The 15,239-nt window shown below is 42.7% G+C and overlaps 1 protein-coding gene across 3 annotated transcripts in view; it reads left to right on the top strand.

Annotated features, from left to right (window-relative positions):
* The window catches only part of plxnb1a (plexin b1a), a 71,131-nt gene that overhangs the window by 33,799 nt on the left and 22,093 nt on the right, over positions 1–15,239 (top strand). For 2 of the 3 annotated variants that reach the window (XM_084367673.1, XM_084367674.1), the window contains exons 2-12: positions 2,016–2,092; positions 3,190–4,054; positions 4,833–5,075; positions 6,711–6,893; positions 9,102–9,230; positions 10,854–10,954; positions 11,038–11,170; positions 11,297–11,453; positions 11,550–11,658; positions 12,038–12,146; positions 13,564–14,352. In XM_084367673.1, coding sequence (XP_084223799.1) covers positions 3,200–4,054; positions 4,833–5,075; positions 6,711–6,893; positions 9,102–9,230; positions 10,854–10,954; positions 11,038–11,170; positions 11,297–11,453; positions 11,550–11,658; positions 12,038–12,146; positions 13,564–14,352 — 2,808 coding nt within the window. In that variant the 5' untranslated portion in view covers positions 2,016–2,092; positions 3,190–3,199. The remainder of the gene's footprint in view (positions 1–2,015; positions 2,093–3,189; positions 4,055–4,832; positions 5,076–6,710; positions 6,894–9,101; positions 9,231–10,853; positions 10,955–11,037; positions 11,171–11,296; positions 11,454–11,549; positions 11,659–12,037; positions 12,147–13,563; positions 14,353–15,239) is intronic. The other variant, XM_084367675.1, reaches the window with a different exon arrangement.

The following is a 15,239-nucleotide window of genomic DNA, read 5'->3' as shown; positions in this document are numbered from 1 at the left end:
AGTTTGACCTTGTGCACCAGTTTAAAACACACTGGTTATATCCTGAAAATATAGATGCATGCAGTCGCTTTAGAACTGGCAAGTTAAATAGAAAGTGGCAGGAATGACCCAGAAGTCTGCATCACCCTGGTTCCCTGGTCAAAAAGCCTGCATTTTTAAATTGGATTATTGCAGAAAATAAGCTCTTTTAGTTTAGTTTATGATACTTACATGTTTTGTGCATCAAGACAATCTTGGTGCATTACCGCCACATTCTGGATCGGGGGGCTTAAAGTTCACATCGTTACTTTACACAGTTGGGTAATGAAATGACACCTCTGCGGCTAATTGCACTACGTTTGATTCTGTCTAAATGCACTTTACTTGGTCTGGTTCGACCACTAGCTGCTGGTGGCTAATGCTAGCCAACATTGGATATTGTTGTTATATATTTGACATTATTTCATCAATTTCCTGACTTTCTGACTCTTCTATGCTTGTGCATTACGCTACTTTTTTAGCATTTATCATTATCCTGCAACTGTATCTTGTGGGCTCCTATAGCCTGGCAAATGTCACATTTGTTGACATCTATGACAGATTAGACTCAATAGTCTATAAGCGTGCTGACTGCTCTGTGGCCTGTACAACAGTGCTTTGAGCTAAATGCTAACAGGCTCACAATGACAATACAGACATTGTGATTGTGAGCATGTTGGCACACAAAATAGGCCACTGCTGAGGCTGATGTCATTAGTTTTCCAGGTATGTTGATGATGCCACTAAATGAAAATTTAATGAATCACAAAGGGACCAAAGTATAGCAATTCATCCTAATGTGAACATGAATGTCTGTTCATGGTGATCCAGAGAATAGTTATTGAGATTTATTGTGGACCAAAGTGGTGGACAGACCCCATCAACAGATCTGAGGACATTACCATCAGTAAACATCCACACCGCTAACATGGCTCAAGAGAAATTGTATCTGAGAGCTTTAGCAGATTTGACTCAATAAAACATGAGGCACACTGAATGAGTTTGTTTTATATATATATTTCATAAAGACAATTCCTCCTGTCTCAGAGGACGGTGTGGTTTTTAAGCCCTGTTTAACAGACTGTAATGGCCACTCATCTTGACATTCACACACACACACACACACACACACACACACACACACACATCTGACCGAAATCCTCTGACAGTGGGCGTGGAGGTTATTACTTATTATACTTCTTATTCTGCTCATGAATAAGTAAAGAGACTCACCCTCTTACCAGACACATACGAAGACACATGCACCTGCTCCTGTACAAACACACACACACACACACACATCCACATCCACACACAGCACCCCGGTCCACCCCCCCTTGTCTTTGTCCTGATTGCAGCCCCGGGGGGTGGACAGTGAGGTGAGATGGCACTGCATGTCTAATGTCTTAGAAATCTATTCACACTGCAAAGAAATGGTGCACAATGCAGCATTTTATAGAGACATGGCTTTCTCTGCATATTTTCTCTCTCTGCCATTATGAGCATTGAAGCATAAGTAATACTTCCCAGAGCCCAGTTTGAATTTGAATAATATTCTGTGTATCTAATTCTGACACATCTTCAGTTTAAAGCTTGCAAGATACAGTATGATGTACAGGAGTTATTTATTTATTTCTACATGACCTTTCTCGGTGAGGTCAGCGAAAGGTCTGAGGAACCTCTTTAATAATTAAAGGGGTTTTTATCTCTAATGCGAAGGCTCTCAGTGTCCACAAACCACTCTCCTCAGAGGTGTTGAGTGATGGCTGTGGAAATGGCAAATGATGGTTGTTGTTTTGTTGTCTGTAAGATATACTGTGTGGCAAAGATATAAACACTGCGTGAGAAATCATATGCTTGATGTGACAATTTGATGAATAAGATTAGACAAGAATCCTGAACATTGCTTCTGACTGTCTGTCTGTGTGTCATGTATCCATCCTTCTCTTTGTTTCTCTGCTTCATATATAACTAATCCTCCTGTGTTGCATTCACAGACAGAGAGGAAAGGAATGGGATATGATTCCAGGTGATAAGGAGGAGGAAGTCTTCAGCTTAACAAAGAACATAGATGGTAAGATGTATTCCTTGAAAAATTGTGTTTTAAGGACAAGGCTGGCAATAGTCTGTGTTTTTTGTTTTCTCAATAAATCCCAGACAGTGTCTGTCTATACTTTCAAACATTTGTTCTTTATGGCAACTATTTGACGACACAATCTTATAATCAGTCTAGAATCTCCACTTGTATTAAAAATAAATGACTTCCTAAAACAGCTGGGCGGTGTCATTTTTAGCAGATGTTACTAAAAAAACTGTAAAAAAAAGAAAAAAGTGCACTTCTAGGAATGGAATGGTTCACTAGCAAGAAAGTACACCACCTTCACTGTGTATGTAGCACTGACAGAAAATACATTTAGATAAAGATAAAAAGAAATTGAATTGCCAACTATTATAGTAATAAATGAATCATTTCATTTTCGAGCCTAAATGTCAAACATTTGCTGGCCCCAGTTTCTCAAATATAAGGATTTGCTGCTTTTGATGGTTTAGTTTGTTTATGAAGGTAAGTGAAGATTGTTTGGGATTTGGATTGTTGGTTGGACAAGTGAAGCATTTTGAAGACATCACTTTGGGTTCTTGGAAATTGTGATGAGCATTTTTCACAAATTTTGATTAATTGATTCATCATGAAAATGATTTGTAGAGTAATCAATAATGAAAATAACTGCTTGTTGCAGCCCTAGAGTGCATGGTATTAAAGGGATGTACCAGCATGTGCAACAGTAGAGGTCTACAGTGAAGAGGAACAAGTTATATCAGGCTTTTGCTACAGAGACATTACATGTTAGTAGAGTCAATTCATTGTTGGTTTGTTGACTATAATGAAAATATACAACATCCCAGTTATCCTGTTACATTTTGTGTCATAATGAGGTGTGTCTGCATGAATATTAAGAGCTAGCAAGAAAAAGAGATTCCGTTCCTACCTTACATTTCAACAGGTTCTCACTACATCTTAACATTTATCTGAGCCTTAACCTAAGCTCTCTAAAGCTCTTAAACGTCCACTATACTCAACTATATAGAAGCAGCTTTTAGCCTTATTCAGTGTTGATGTTTAATCTCAATCACCTGCCAGTGTGCCTCTAACCCTCCTATTTCTTCCCTCAGAATATCTGCCATGCTACATGGGAAGGCTCTGAACTCCACCCTGCTCTTACTCATTATCTTTGCCACTGCCTATGGTCGCTCCTACCCTCGATTTTCTCGCAATGACACTGAATTCCAGCACCTGGTGCTCCACCCTGACCCTTATGTGGGGACGGTGTATGTGGGGGCTAGGGACCACCTCTTCCAGCTAGACGGATCAGATGGACTTCGGCTGGAGCAAGAGGAGACGACAGGTCCCGTGAGCGACAGCAAAGACTGCCTTCCCCCAGTCACTGAGCTTAACTGTCCCCATGCCAGGAGAACCAGTAATTACAATAAATTACTGCTGGTGGACCCAAAGGCGCTGGAGTTGATCACCTGCGGCAGCATCCACCAGGGCACCTGCCAGAAACGCAGTCTGGCATCGATCAAGCAGGTTCTCTTCTCCACTGAGAGGCCCGTGGATACTCAGTATGTTGCGGCCAATGATCCGTCAGTGTCAACCGTGGGGCTGGTGGTTGGGCTTCGTGGTGGGGAAAGGACCGTGATGTATGTTGGTAGAGGCTATACCGCCAGCCACCCGCCCATCTCCACCCGCCACCTTTCATCAGAACCCATTTTTTCCTACGAGGAGACAGCTAAGCTGGCTGTGGCTGGGCGTCTGTCGGAATACGACCACCATTTTGTGATGACATTCACACGGCGCTCGTACGTGTATTTCTTGTTTTACCGCCGCGACATCAAGTCGGCTTCAAGGGAGTACCGGACATATGCTGCCAGAGTGTGCCTGGACGACACCTCCTACTATTCCTATGTGGAAGTTCCTCTTGTTTGCCGATCCCATTCTTCTCACCACAGGACTTACAACCTGCTCCAGGCTGCCCAGGTATTTCCTATTTGTGTGTATATACAGCAATCAACCACAACATTAAAAGCCCTGACAGGTGAAGTGCATAACATTGATCATTTCATTACAATGCAATGTACTGCTGGGAAACTTTGGCTCCTGGCATTCTTTTGAAAGCCACTTGTCATGCACCACTCATCCAAACACTCCCTGATGGCAGTGGCCCCCAGCAGAACAACATGCTCTGACGCACTGAAAAAAACTGCTCAGGAGTGGCCAAAGGAACGTGACAAAGAGCATCAACCTTGTCTCCAAATTTCCCAGATCCCAATCCGATCAAGTGTCCTTGGGATATGTTGGAACAAGTCCAATCCAACGAGATCCCACCTTGCAACCCCCAGGACCTTAAGGATCTCGAGCCATTCCTGAGTAGTTTTGGTGTGACAGGGCATGTTGTCCTGTTGAGGAGGCCGCTGCCATCGGGGGTGCTGTTGCCATGAGGGAGTGTACTTGGTCTGCAACAGTGTTTGGATGGATGGTACGCGTTAAAGACCCAAGGTTTCCCAGCAGAGCATTTGATTGTAACAAGATAATCAATGTTATTCACTTCCCCTTTCAGTGTTTTTAATGTTGGGGCTTATCAGTGCAAGTTTCTCCAAGTGTTAACAACATGAGTCCTTTATAATCTTTGCCTTGAAGGTAGTAAAATTTCAAGATGTAGCTAAATATCTTCTTTCTTCTTGTTTTGATGAAAAGTTGAACTGCTGCTGGCTGTGTTTAACTTTCCTGAGTTTTTCCCACGCCTTTGTTGCAACAGGTGGGACAAGGTGCAGGCAGGGAAGGCGAGGATCTGCTGGGAGTCTTCTCCACCCGCATCAGCCCCACAAACAACAATCCCTTGGATGCCTCGGCTCTGTGCGTTTACCCACTGGATGAGCTCGACAGACACATCAACTCCACCCGTGACCTTTGCTACACCCAGGATGGTCAGGTGGAGGGAAAAGGAGAGGTGGCCTACATAGAGTACGAGGTCAAGTCCAGCTGTGCCAACTTGCTCATGGTATGATTGAAGAAATGTTTTTGTGTTTCAGCAGAAAATATTTAGGAGCTATGGGCTTTTAAAACAATGGTTTTAACAATAACATACTCATATGAGACTCTCAAATTACTGTTTCTCTTTGGTACCCTTAACAGAATTGCACGCTATAGTTTTTTCTGCTTTGTTTGCTTGTTACAGCATGGATACCGGCCATATTATACACACAGGGCTATACATCATGGCAAATGATTTCCTGCTGTCTTTATGTACCTTTAAGAGTATTGACTCACATGGTTTCATTGGTCTCTAAAAGACAAAACAGAAAGTAGAGCACTGTAACAAGGGGATGACTGGATTGCTGAGATTAAGCTGAGTACCTGGAAGAACTGAAGGCAGCCAAGCCTTGTAATGAGGCGGCCCTTGTTGAAAAGCCCAAAGCTCCCAGATGCCCAAGGAGTCGCTTTGCCCAGCTGCAGCCCTCCAGTGACCCCCTCTGCTGCCCTGCAGCCGCTTAGGTCCTGCCAGTGCTCAGAACCATTTAATAGGATCGTTAGGGATCAATAAACCAAACTAACTCGGAATCAGCTGTGCTGCTGCTTAATGAGCTCTGACAAGGAAGGATGGGATGTCTTTTGAAACCCACTGATAGAAGAGGAAAGAGAGAGAGAGAGAGAATGGGGGGGGGCATGAAGATACATGGAAAAAGAAAGTCTAGCATAGAGGAGTGGGTATTGCAGGATGAGGAAGATGCAGTAGATCACAGTTCCCCTTGCAACAACGATAATCCTATTTTTTTTTATAAACTCTGAGTGGACTAAAAAAAGATGGCCCATTCTACTTCCTCCTTCAGGGCCAATTATGTGGAGCCAGAGCTCAGAGACTTACTGAAAAAGCTGGATTTGGTGCGGTTGTTTTGCCCAACCAAAAGAGCGAGTTGGCTTTGTCTGTATGAGTCTACTTTAATCTATGGTGCAATCCTCTTACAATGAATTAAGAGGATTCAAATGCTCTGAGGCAATCTTAGGACAGAAGGGAAGAATAATTGAAAAGATGTGAATACGAATTTGTAAGTCTGAAGCTTAGATGTTTCATATACTAAGATCAATAAAACAAAAATAACCTTTTTCTTCCAGATTACTTGGCTTCAAGTTACAGTAGGTAATAATATCTGTCACTTTAGACACTTTGTCAGAAGTCAGTCAATTGAGGGAACTTGGGATCCAAGTAATACGGAAGCCCAGAGAGGCAAGTAAAAAAAAATAAAGTAAAAAAAAAACAAAAAACTTTCAAATGATTCTGGCAAAATATTGTTTCATGTGTTCTTAAGTGATAAACGCAGGAAAGAAAAAACAAAACAAATAGATCAGCCTTAGAAAATGGATCACTATAACTTTCGTATCATTTGCCTCTTAGGGATTCGCTATAGTACCGTTTGGCATCTTAAAAATTCAATACAATACAATCGGTGCTTGCTTTTGGCCCATTGTCCACCTTTAAGTTTGGGTTTTGGCCCTCCAAGGGAAAATGTTTGTGCACCCCTGCTTTAGATAAAAACAAATAATCAAGAAATACCTCGAAATGCTAGCAATAAAACTTTGTGTTTCATGTTCGGACAAACCACCTGACCAACCTCTCTGTTGTGCTCATGTATTATAGAATACCCTGAAGGCGTATCCCTGTGGCTCTGACCACACCCCCAGCCCGATGGCTAGCCGGGCACCGCTGGAAGCTAAAGCAGCGTGGCACACCTCAGCTGCCCGTCTCACTGCTGTGGCTGTCAGCGTCAGAGAGGGACACAGCATCGCCTTCCTCGGAGACTCCAAAGGGACTCTGCACAAGGTAGCCTATGTGACATCATACTTTCATTTGTTAGTGGCAGTTTCTCTGGGCCCTTGAGCCTGCCACAGCATGCACTAGGTGGAGGGCAGGGAGACGCCCTAGACACTTTGCCAGCACATTACAGGAATAACAAAGATCGTGTATTGTGGAAATATTTGGACCATTGGGCAATTTCCTTATAAGGCAGTTTCCTAATTTTCCATTGAGGACAATCACACAAGTAAGGCTTAACTTAATACTGTGATCCCTGTGGCCCTGCCCTTGTGGCTGTTCGCGCCTGATCCTTCTAAGGTTGTCTATGAATCACTTCCCAGGAAAGCAAACACACCTTACACTACATGAGACATTTGCAGCCAGTTTCAGGGATTTTTTATGCCAGTTCTCATATCCTTCTAGATCGCTATGCAGCTACAGCCTGGAAGATTCCAGTCATTCCGACATTCATAGTTTTCCAACATACACAGTCAGGCATACCACCATGATCCCATGCCTAATGCGTTTGCTTTTTGTTCTGTGGACTGCGGTATGTGATTGTTGGAGACTTGGAAGAATTTCTGAGCTAATGTTTAAAAGAAGTGATACATTTTTAAATTTTTTTTGGAGGGCTAGTGTGGAATGTATTTCCCAAAAGAGATTTTTGTCCAAGTACTACTTTTTTTTACAGTATTGTCCAAAAACAGCTGTGTAACCGACAGTTACAGTACACGTAAGGATTGAGATAAGAGGATTGCGGACATAACTCTGCTGTGAGGTATTCGATAAGTTGGCTATCATCTAGTAGGTCTATTATACTGCGTATGTGCATGTGTGTGTTTGATGTGTGTGTGTGTGAAAGAGAGCGAGTGAGACATGGAGTCAGACATAGTGCTTTTAGCTAGCAGATCAAAGCAGCACTGCATGTAGCCATCTAAAGTAAGCTATTGTAACAGGATTATCGTATCACAGCAGGACAAATTCCACAGCATCCAGATACTGGAGTGTGTGTGTGTGTGTGTGTGTGTGTGTGTGTGTGTGTGTGTGTGTGTGTGTGTGTGTGTGTGTGTGTGTGTGTGTGTGTGTGTGTGTGTGTGTGTGTGTGTGTGCGCGCGTGTGCATGCGTGTTAAAGGCCACAATTACTGTCACCATCTTGATTCGAGTGCGGTTGCAGTCGACCCTCTGAAGTGTCCTGTTGGAGTTTGGAAATAGTTGTAAAATATGTTGCAAAAGATGCATATTTCTTTTCTTGCAGAGATTTACATAATAACATTGATACCTCACTCATATCATTAAGTTGAATATGAATTATATATAAATGATCACGTCTTTAAGCTTTTTGAAGCTGAAGCCAGCAGATTGTTGGCTAAGCTTTGCACAGAGACTGAAAGCAGGCCTCCTACCAGCATCAGGCTAGCTGTTTCATGCTGCTCTCAGTGTTTTGTCTAGGCTGACCTCACCAGCATTATATTTAGGGTACGGACATAAGAGCGGTTAGGCCTATCGATTTTCTCATCTCGGTCTCGGTAAGAAAGAAAGCAAATTATCCAAAATGTTCAACTTTACTTTTCAGGTTGAGGTCGGCCTTTTGGAAAAAATGTAAATCACTGCATTTAACAGTTGTCAGCGATTATCGGACCATTCGTCTCCCCAGTTTGCCCTCCCACACACATGCAGCACATTTATTGGATATTCAGTACAGCATCGTGTTCTCGTTATGACATGCAAAACAACGGACTGCATACATTTATTTCCAAGTCACGACACATTACAGAGCTACTTCTCATGCCATTATATGCTGAGTGCATCCTCTTAATGGGACAACTGTCCACAGTGACCAAGTGAGAGCCCTGTGGAAAGAGGCATGAAAACCTCTGCTAATCTCATTAACATGAGGTAACATGAGAGTTTGAAGGCCTGGGAATCACTTAAGCCAGAGGTGTCTTCCTGCGCTTCATATTAGATTTGACTGCGCCGTAATCACATTTATGGCCACTTCTGCTGCGATCCTGCACAAGCGTGATTTGATTTGCTTTTGAGTTGTAAGTTGAAGGAGATATTTCTTTTGCATCCTTTTCTTTTTTGGCAGCTCTTCACTTCAGTCTTACAGAGAGAGGATTGTACCACTTTTCTCTCAAAATGTTTGTCCGTGTATATTAATCCTTTCGTGATGAGTATATATTTAACTCATATGCCACTTTCTGAAGTCTCTATGTTCTGCTGTACTTCTTCAGGTATATCTGGGCCAGGACGGCCAGGTGGAGGTATATGCAAACATGACGATCCAGCCCAACTCACCCATTAACAGTGACCTTTTACTGGACCAGAGTGGAGCACACATCTACATCATGACCAAAACCACTGTAAGTCTAAATATACAATAAGGCTGTGTGACAGTTGGAGGTGGTAAACGCAATGTTCTGTTAAAAATACACAGAATGGAGTTCAGCAGATTATGTTGCAACTACGCTTTCACAGATTTTCATGCATTTTATCTTCGAACTCCTCAACAGATGTATAAACAGCCGTAGCCTTTCTTGGTGAGTCTGTCCATTCAAACTCTCACCCAGATGTCTCCATACACGAGACCGAACATGGCTTGTCATTCATGGTCGGACAATTTATCGTTTGTCAGAGTTTTTCAGGCTTTGATACTTCCTCAAGCTGTGTCTCGCGCGCAGATAAAGAGGATAAAAGAATAAGAGGCAAAGAGCATAAGAGAAAACAGAGAGGCCAGCTGGCTGTCGGGGTCAAAGGTCGCCTAACCTACTGTGATGGGTACAACAGTCAGCAGGAGGTGTGAGGTCAGACATAACAATGGTATTGATCAGTGAAAGTGGCCTCCATTGTGTTGGCACACTCCCTACAGAGTGTCTGTGTGGGTAGCCGTAGATGCTGATGAATGGAGATGGGAAGCTGCTAGTCTATATATTGAAGGGCTTGTCTTACTTCTGGACCACTGAACATCTTAATCCAAATTTTCCAAAGTTTTATGTCTCATATCTAGAATGGCATCACGAAAAAGCAGTGACATTGTCATAAACCTACTGGTAGAGTGTCATTAGTAGATTAAAATTTAATTTCTTTGAGTCAAAAATGTTGCTATATTTTTAAGTTTGTGGGCAAAGGCAATGAATCACTGCTTTTCTGACCAAATAATGCAGACTGAACCCACATCAGGAAGCAAAAGTTGACATGAAGTAGAAACAGCCTTAATTATGTGATTAGTAACACCTGTGTCTACCTGCTATTTAATGACAAAATGGCTGCTGAGACAGAGGTAGGCCTACTGTGTACTGTAGCGCTCATTACTAAGAGGGGATAAAACAAACGCCTTTGTTAATTTAGGATTTGAATGCTCTGGTTAAAGCCAGTGAGACACTTAACTGTCGAGAAAACATTGAAGCTCAACATAGTGTCAACATATCTAGCTAGCTGGACGGATGTGAGCTAGCTAGCAACGTAATCGCTCATTTCAAAGAGGAAGGTTTGCATCCTGAGCTAACTTAGCTAATGATAATTAACTAGCAATGCAACAAGAGGATGAAGCTGAAGTTAAGCTCAACACTAAAAGAGGCAAGAGGTAAAATAAGTAACATACGCAGGTAATATTATGGCCCTGACTCATTAGTAGCAAAAAAAAATACATTGTTAAGTTTGAAGCACTGACTAGCTAGCTAATATACATAAGCATGGCAAATTTGGATGTTTGCTAATGTTACTGTTAGCTAGTCAACCATGACAATTAAGAATGGCTGCTGGACAGACAAAATGAAATGATAAAAAGGCTGTTGACATTTGTTATGTTTTTGCAAACAATAAGAACGACATGTAGGTTAAAAACCATTTATAAGGTCTCATACCATAATGAAGGTTGAAGTTTTACATTATTTTTCAGAAAGGTTAAACTGAGAAACTCATAACTACCCAATTCACCACAAAAACCTGTCTCTGAGTACTGACCCTCACTTCTTTGTCATTTTCAGGTAGAGAAGCGTCCAGTGGCAGAATGTGGAGACCACCTGGACTGTCAGTCCTGTCTGTCTGCCAAAGACCCCTACTGTGGCTGGTGTGTCCTGGAGGGACGGTGAGTCAGTGTAAAAAAAAAAACTGTGAATGTCCACTTCCTCTTTCCTTGTCACTCTACTTAACTTCTCTGTGGTGTTTCAGGTGCGGCCAGCGCTGGGAGTGCCAGCGAGGGTCTGTGCCTGGTCAGTGGCTGTGGAGTTTTAACCAGACGCAGCAGTGCCTCAGTATCCAGCACCTCAGCGTCTACAACATCAGCCGTGGGGAGAAAACTGATGTAATTCAAGGGAAAGAGTGGGGAACAGATAGTCTACTGTGTGCCTGTAGTCTTCCTGAACACTTTCTAAGATATATAAGAGCTGAACCCTCAGTCAAGCTTTTAACTTTTTTCCCCCTCACTCAGATTACAGTGTCGGTGGAGGGCCTCCCCAGTCTAGGGAAAGCAGAGTCCTACTCTTGCTTCTTCCAGGACACAGAAACTCCTGCCACATTCACCGACACCGGTGTGACATGCTCCACCCCTGATGCCAGCAGTCTGCCCCCCATTGGCCATGGAGATGGTGAGTGCTTTGTGCATTTGGTTAGAAATTGACACAGAAGTTGGTCAGATCATTTGAAATTGACCTAAAATGGCAACTGTTTTTTTTCTTCTGCAGAGTTTGTGATGGTGACCCTGTCACTGCGCTTCGTAAACGTGACGGTGGCCGAGACAGAATTCACCTTTTACAACTGCAGCTTAGTTCAGCAGCTCTCTGGACGCAGGCCGTAAGTACACACACACGTCAACATCAAGGCTTCTTCAGCTTGCGCTGTTTGTCCATTGGATGCCTCACTGAGACTGTTCAGATCTTGTATGCAGTTAAAGCCATGCATAGCTGTTTTGACACATTCATGACTGTGTTATATGTTGTTTCAGGAAAATTGCAGCTGAAGTCAGTGTAATTTATTTGATAGTTTAGCAAGTATGAGCACCAGATGGTTCAGAGCAGGATGCCAGGAGGTGCAAGTGAAAGGAACAGCAAAGAAATACAGTGTTAGAGCTGTTGTAGCAGTTGTAGAAAGGGCTTTCTAACATTTTTTAGCGTCTTATTTATGGTGATTTATTTTGCTGTTCTGCCTGTTCTCCTGCTGTGTGCTCTGCCAGATGCCAAGGGTGTGTGAGCAGCCGTTGGGGGTGTAACTGGTGCATCCACCAGCATGTCTGCACACACAAACACACCTGCAACCAAGGAGTCACCATCTACAACCAACATGTGAGTCCACAGGAAGGCTTTTGGTTGTGTCGTTTAAATGGAAAATAGATTTGAGGGGTACATACAGTTGCCAGTTTATTAGGTACGCCTAGCTTAAACTGCTGCACTAATACAAAAGTCGTCCAATAAATTGTTCCTTTGTGAAGGTTGAGTGATCCAATCACAAGTGGAGTCTGTCCGTTCACACTTGGCATTCGAATGCGTCTCTGCATGCGTCTCAAGTGACCCGTTGTGATCGTATCTCACTTCATATGTGTATAAATGCATGCATCAGTGGGACAAACACACACAATATATTTCACACAAGACAGAACCTCATGTATAACGTTTACTGAATTTACGAGAAGGCCGGAATAATTCAGAATTTGTCATGGACACTGTTTCACTAAGTTTATATTTTTCTAACAAGAGAACTCACAAAATTGTGTGATTGTTTTTTGAAGGGAGACTGGGGACTTACTCCCTGGGCACAGAAGTAGGCACTATTGATTACTGTTTATTGTAATTGTAAAATTTGACCCGTTAACATCGATACAATCTTGTCGTCCTTCATAAATTTTGCGTAAATGGTGAAGTCAATTAAAACAGACCGATACAACGATGCCGTCACAAACCAGCGCTTTTTACAAGGAAAGACGCAACTTAATGTATTGTAGTTAATGCTTGATATACAAGCACGTGGAAATCGGACAGCATGTGATCCATTCTGCCTGTTATTATGGCTGCTGCTTCTTTCATGGAGGACGCCAGTTGAGTAGGTGGTCTTCATTGTGCCCCTGGACTCATTAGTTTACACAGTGTAAAAAGAACTTGGTCACATGCCGTCCAGACCGCCTTTGAATGTGGAGTGATCGGATCTCAAATGCATCCTCGATGCGTCTCGGGGCCATTCACACCTACTTTGAGCTGTCCACTTGTGTTCGGATCACTCAGGACACATGTTAATATCAGGACTGAACAGGGCCTTTGAAATGTATTTCTTATATTTTGTTCACCCGATTTATACAAGTGAGCTCTCAGTATACACAGTCCAACTCACTTCCTGTAGGGAGGATTTATTGCAGGACTGTTGTATCAGTCTAAATTAGTTTTAGCTAGAGGCACCTAATAAACTTGCCTTGAGTGTCTACTGTATATTTAAAGGAAAACACTGTGTACATGTAACTTTAAAGCACTGGGTTTGCTTTGCTGGACATTTTTCACACTGCACTCTGCAACATGTCTGTTTGCAGTAGTTTTGTTTGTTCTGTTTGTCTTTTGAGTCCAGTTTTTACCATGAATCTTTTTTTAATGTCCCTCATTAGTTGCTTCTTGATGTATTTATTTGCATACCCTCTTGTTTTATCTTAATTTTGTCCTCCCCCTGCCTTTTTTTCTTGTCTCCTCGCTTGTTCACTTGTGCTACTCCATCGTCAAGTTCAAACCGCCAACACCCACCATCCCACCACCCACCAGAAAACTGACCCCTTTACCTCCTACTGTCCCGGCTGTTACAACTACAACAACAACAACAATGACCCCAACTACACAGCCACCACCCACAGTGACACCTACCCCCACCACAGCAGCTGCCCCCTCAACTGCCACAACAGTGATACCATCCACCTCCCCTAATGCTGAACTCACCTCACCCCCAACCCCGGACACAACTTCCCCCTTTGTCAGGATCATCACCCAGGCCACCACCATTCACACTGATGTCACCACCGTCGGCGGGTTGGTTGCTGATGTGGAACAAGTGACGGAGGGAGTTGGAGGCACCACAAGAGGTTTTTCAGAGGATGAGACCACTAAACCCTGGAATGTCACTGACAAAACTCCCAACACTACATTACCTAGCAGTACTAGTGGCCAGGTAGACTCTGTCTTTAGATTTTTAGAGCCATCTGGTGAAGCGGTGGGCTCTTCCTCTGATGTGAGCTCAACCACTTCCAGCGAAGTGGCCCTGTTACCAGACCTCTCTGTCAGCGACAATAAGGAAGCCATTCTTCTGACCAGCGCTGAAGAAAAAGACTCACCTCTGTGGTCGAATGAGTGGGAGAAACCAGAGGGAGAAACTGACGTGGACTCTGTAACAGGTTCATCCGTTGCAGGCACCAGCAAAAAGTCGGTCATCTATACACAATCACCAGAAACAGTTATCAACCCCACCTCTGAATCTGCAACAAACTACCAGTCAGATTCTTCCACTGACTCTTATTTCCTGGTGAGTGCAGAAGCCACGCGTGCAGCTGGTGTAGAAGTCGCACTGTTACCCTGTCACAGGGAGAAACTGCTTCAAGCAAGTTTGACATTTTGGGAAATATAGTTTTGATATTTCTTGAAGATTGATACCACTCTTGAATATGTCTGTTACATATTAAGTTAAAGCCAGGAGATGGTTAGCATAGCTTAGCATTATATTTATATTTAGGTCATTTAGCAGATGCTTTTGTCCAAAGCGACTTACAGTAAGTACATTTGTCACAAGAAAGAAACCACAACATATCACCGTCGATAAAGTAAGAATGAAAAAATAGAGACAATTTTCAAGCTCGTCTGAGCATAGTAGCTGCTATTTATCAAGGATGCCTTAAGTACATAAGTGCTATGATATAAGTGCTAAGGGTAAGAACATACAAGTGCATATACGTTACTATACCTGCATAAAGACTGAAAGCAGGGAGGAAAACATCTAGTGTAAAAGGCTTTACTGCCAGGGAGCTAAATGTTTAAAGGTTGGATAAGACTATGACTCATTAAAATCTTTGCAACCTATATGAATTAGATTTATACCACAAAGAGTTATGAAGAAGTGAATCTAGTAAGTCAAAATTTCAGGGAAATCTGTTTAGAGCACCTTCAAGTTTTCATAAAAATATCACTACTTGGTGTCAGTGTATCTAAAAATCGCAAAAGGCAGCTATACAATTTATTGCCCTCTCAATATGTTGTCCCACCTATAGTTAGCTACACTAAGCTCTGGTTTCATTTTTAACAGACACATGAGATCAGAGTGGTATTCATCTTCCCATCTCACTTTTGACAAAAGAGCACATTAGCACATTCCCCAAACTGTTGAACTTTTCCTTTATAAGTCCTTCATAATTAACC

Source organism: Pagrus pagrus (genome assembly GCF_965226575.1).
Source record: "Pagrus pagrus genome assembly, chromosome: 11".
Classification (NCBI taxonomy): domain Eukaryota; kingdom Metazoa; phylum Chordata; class Actinopteri; order Spariformes; family Sparidae; genus Pagrus; species Pagrus pagrus.
Note: the sequence above shows the minus strand (reverse complement) of the source record. Positions and strands in the feature narration are given on the sequence as shown.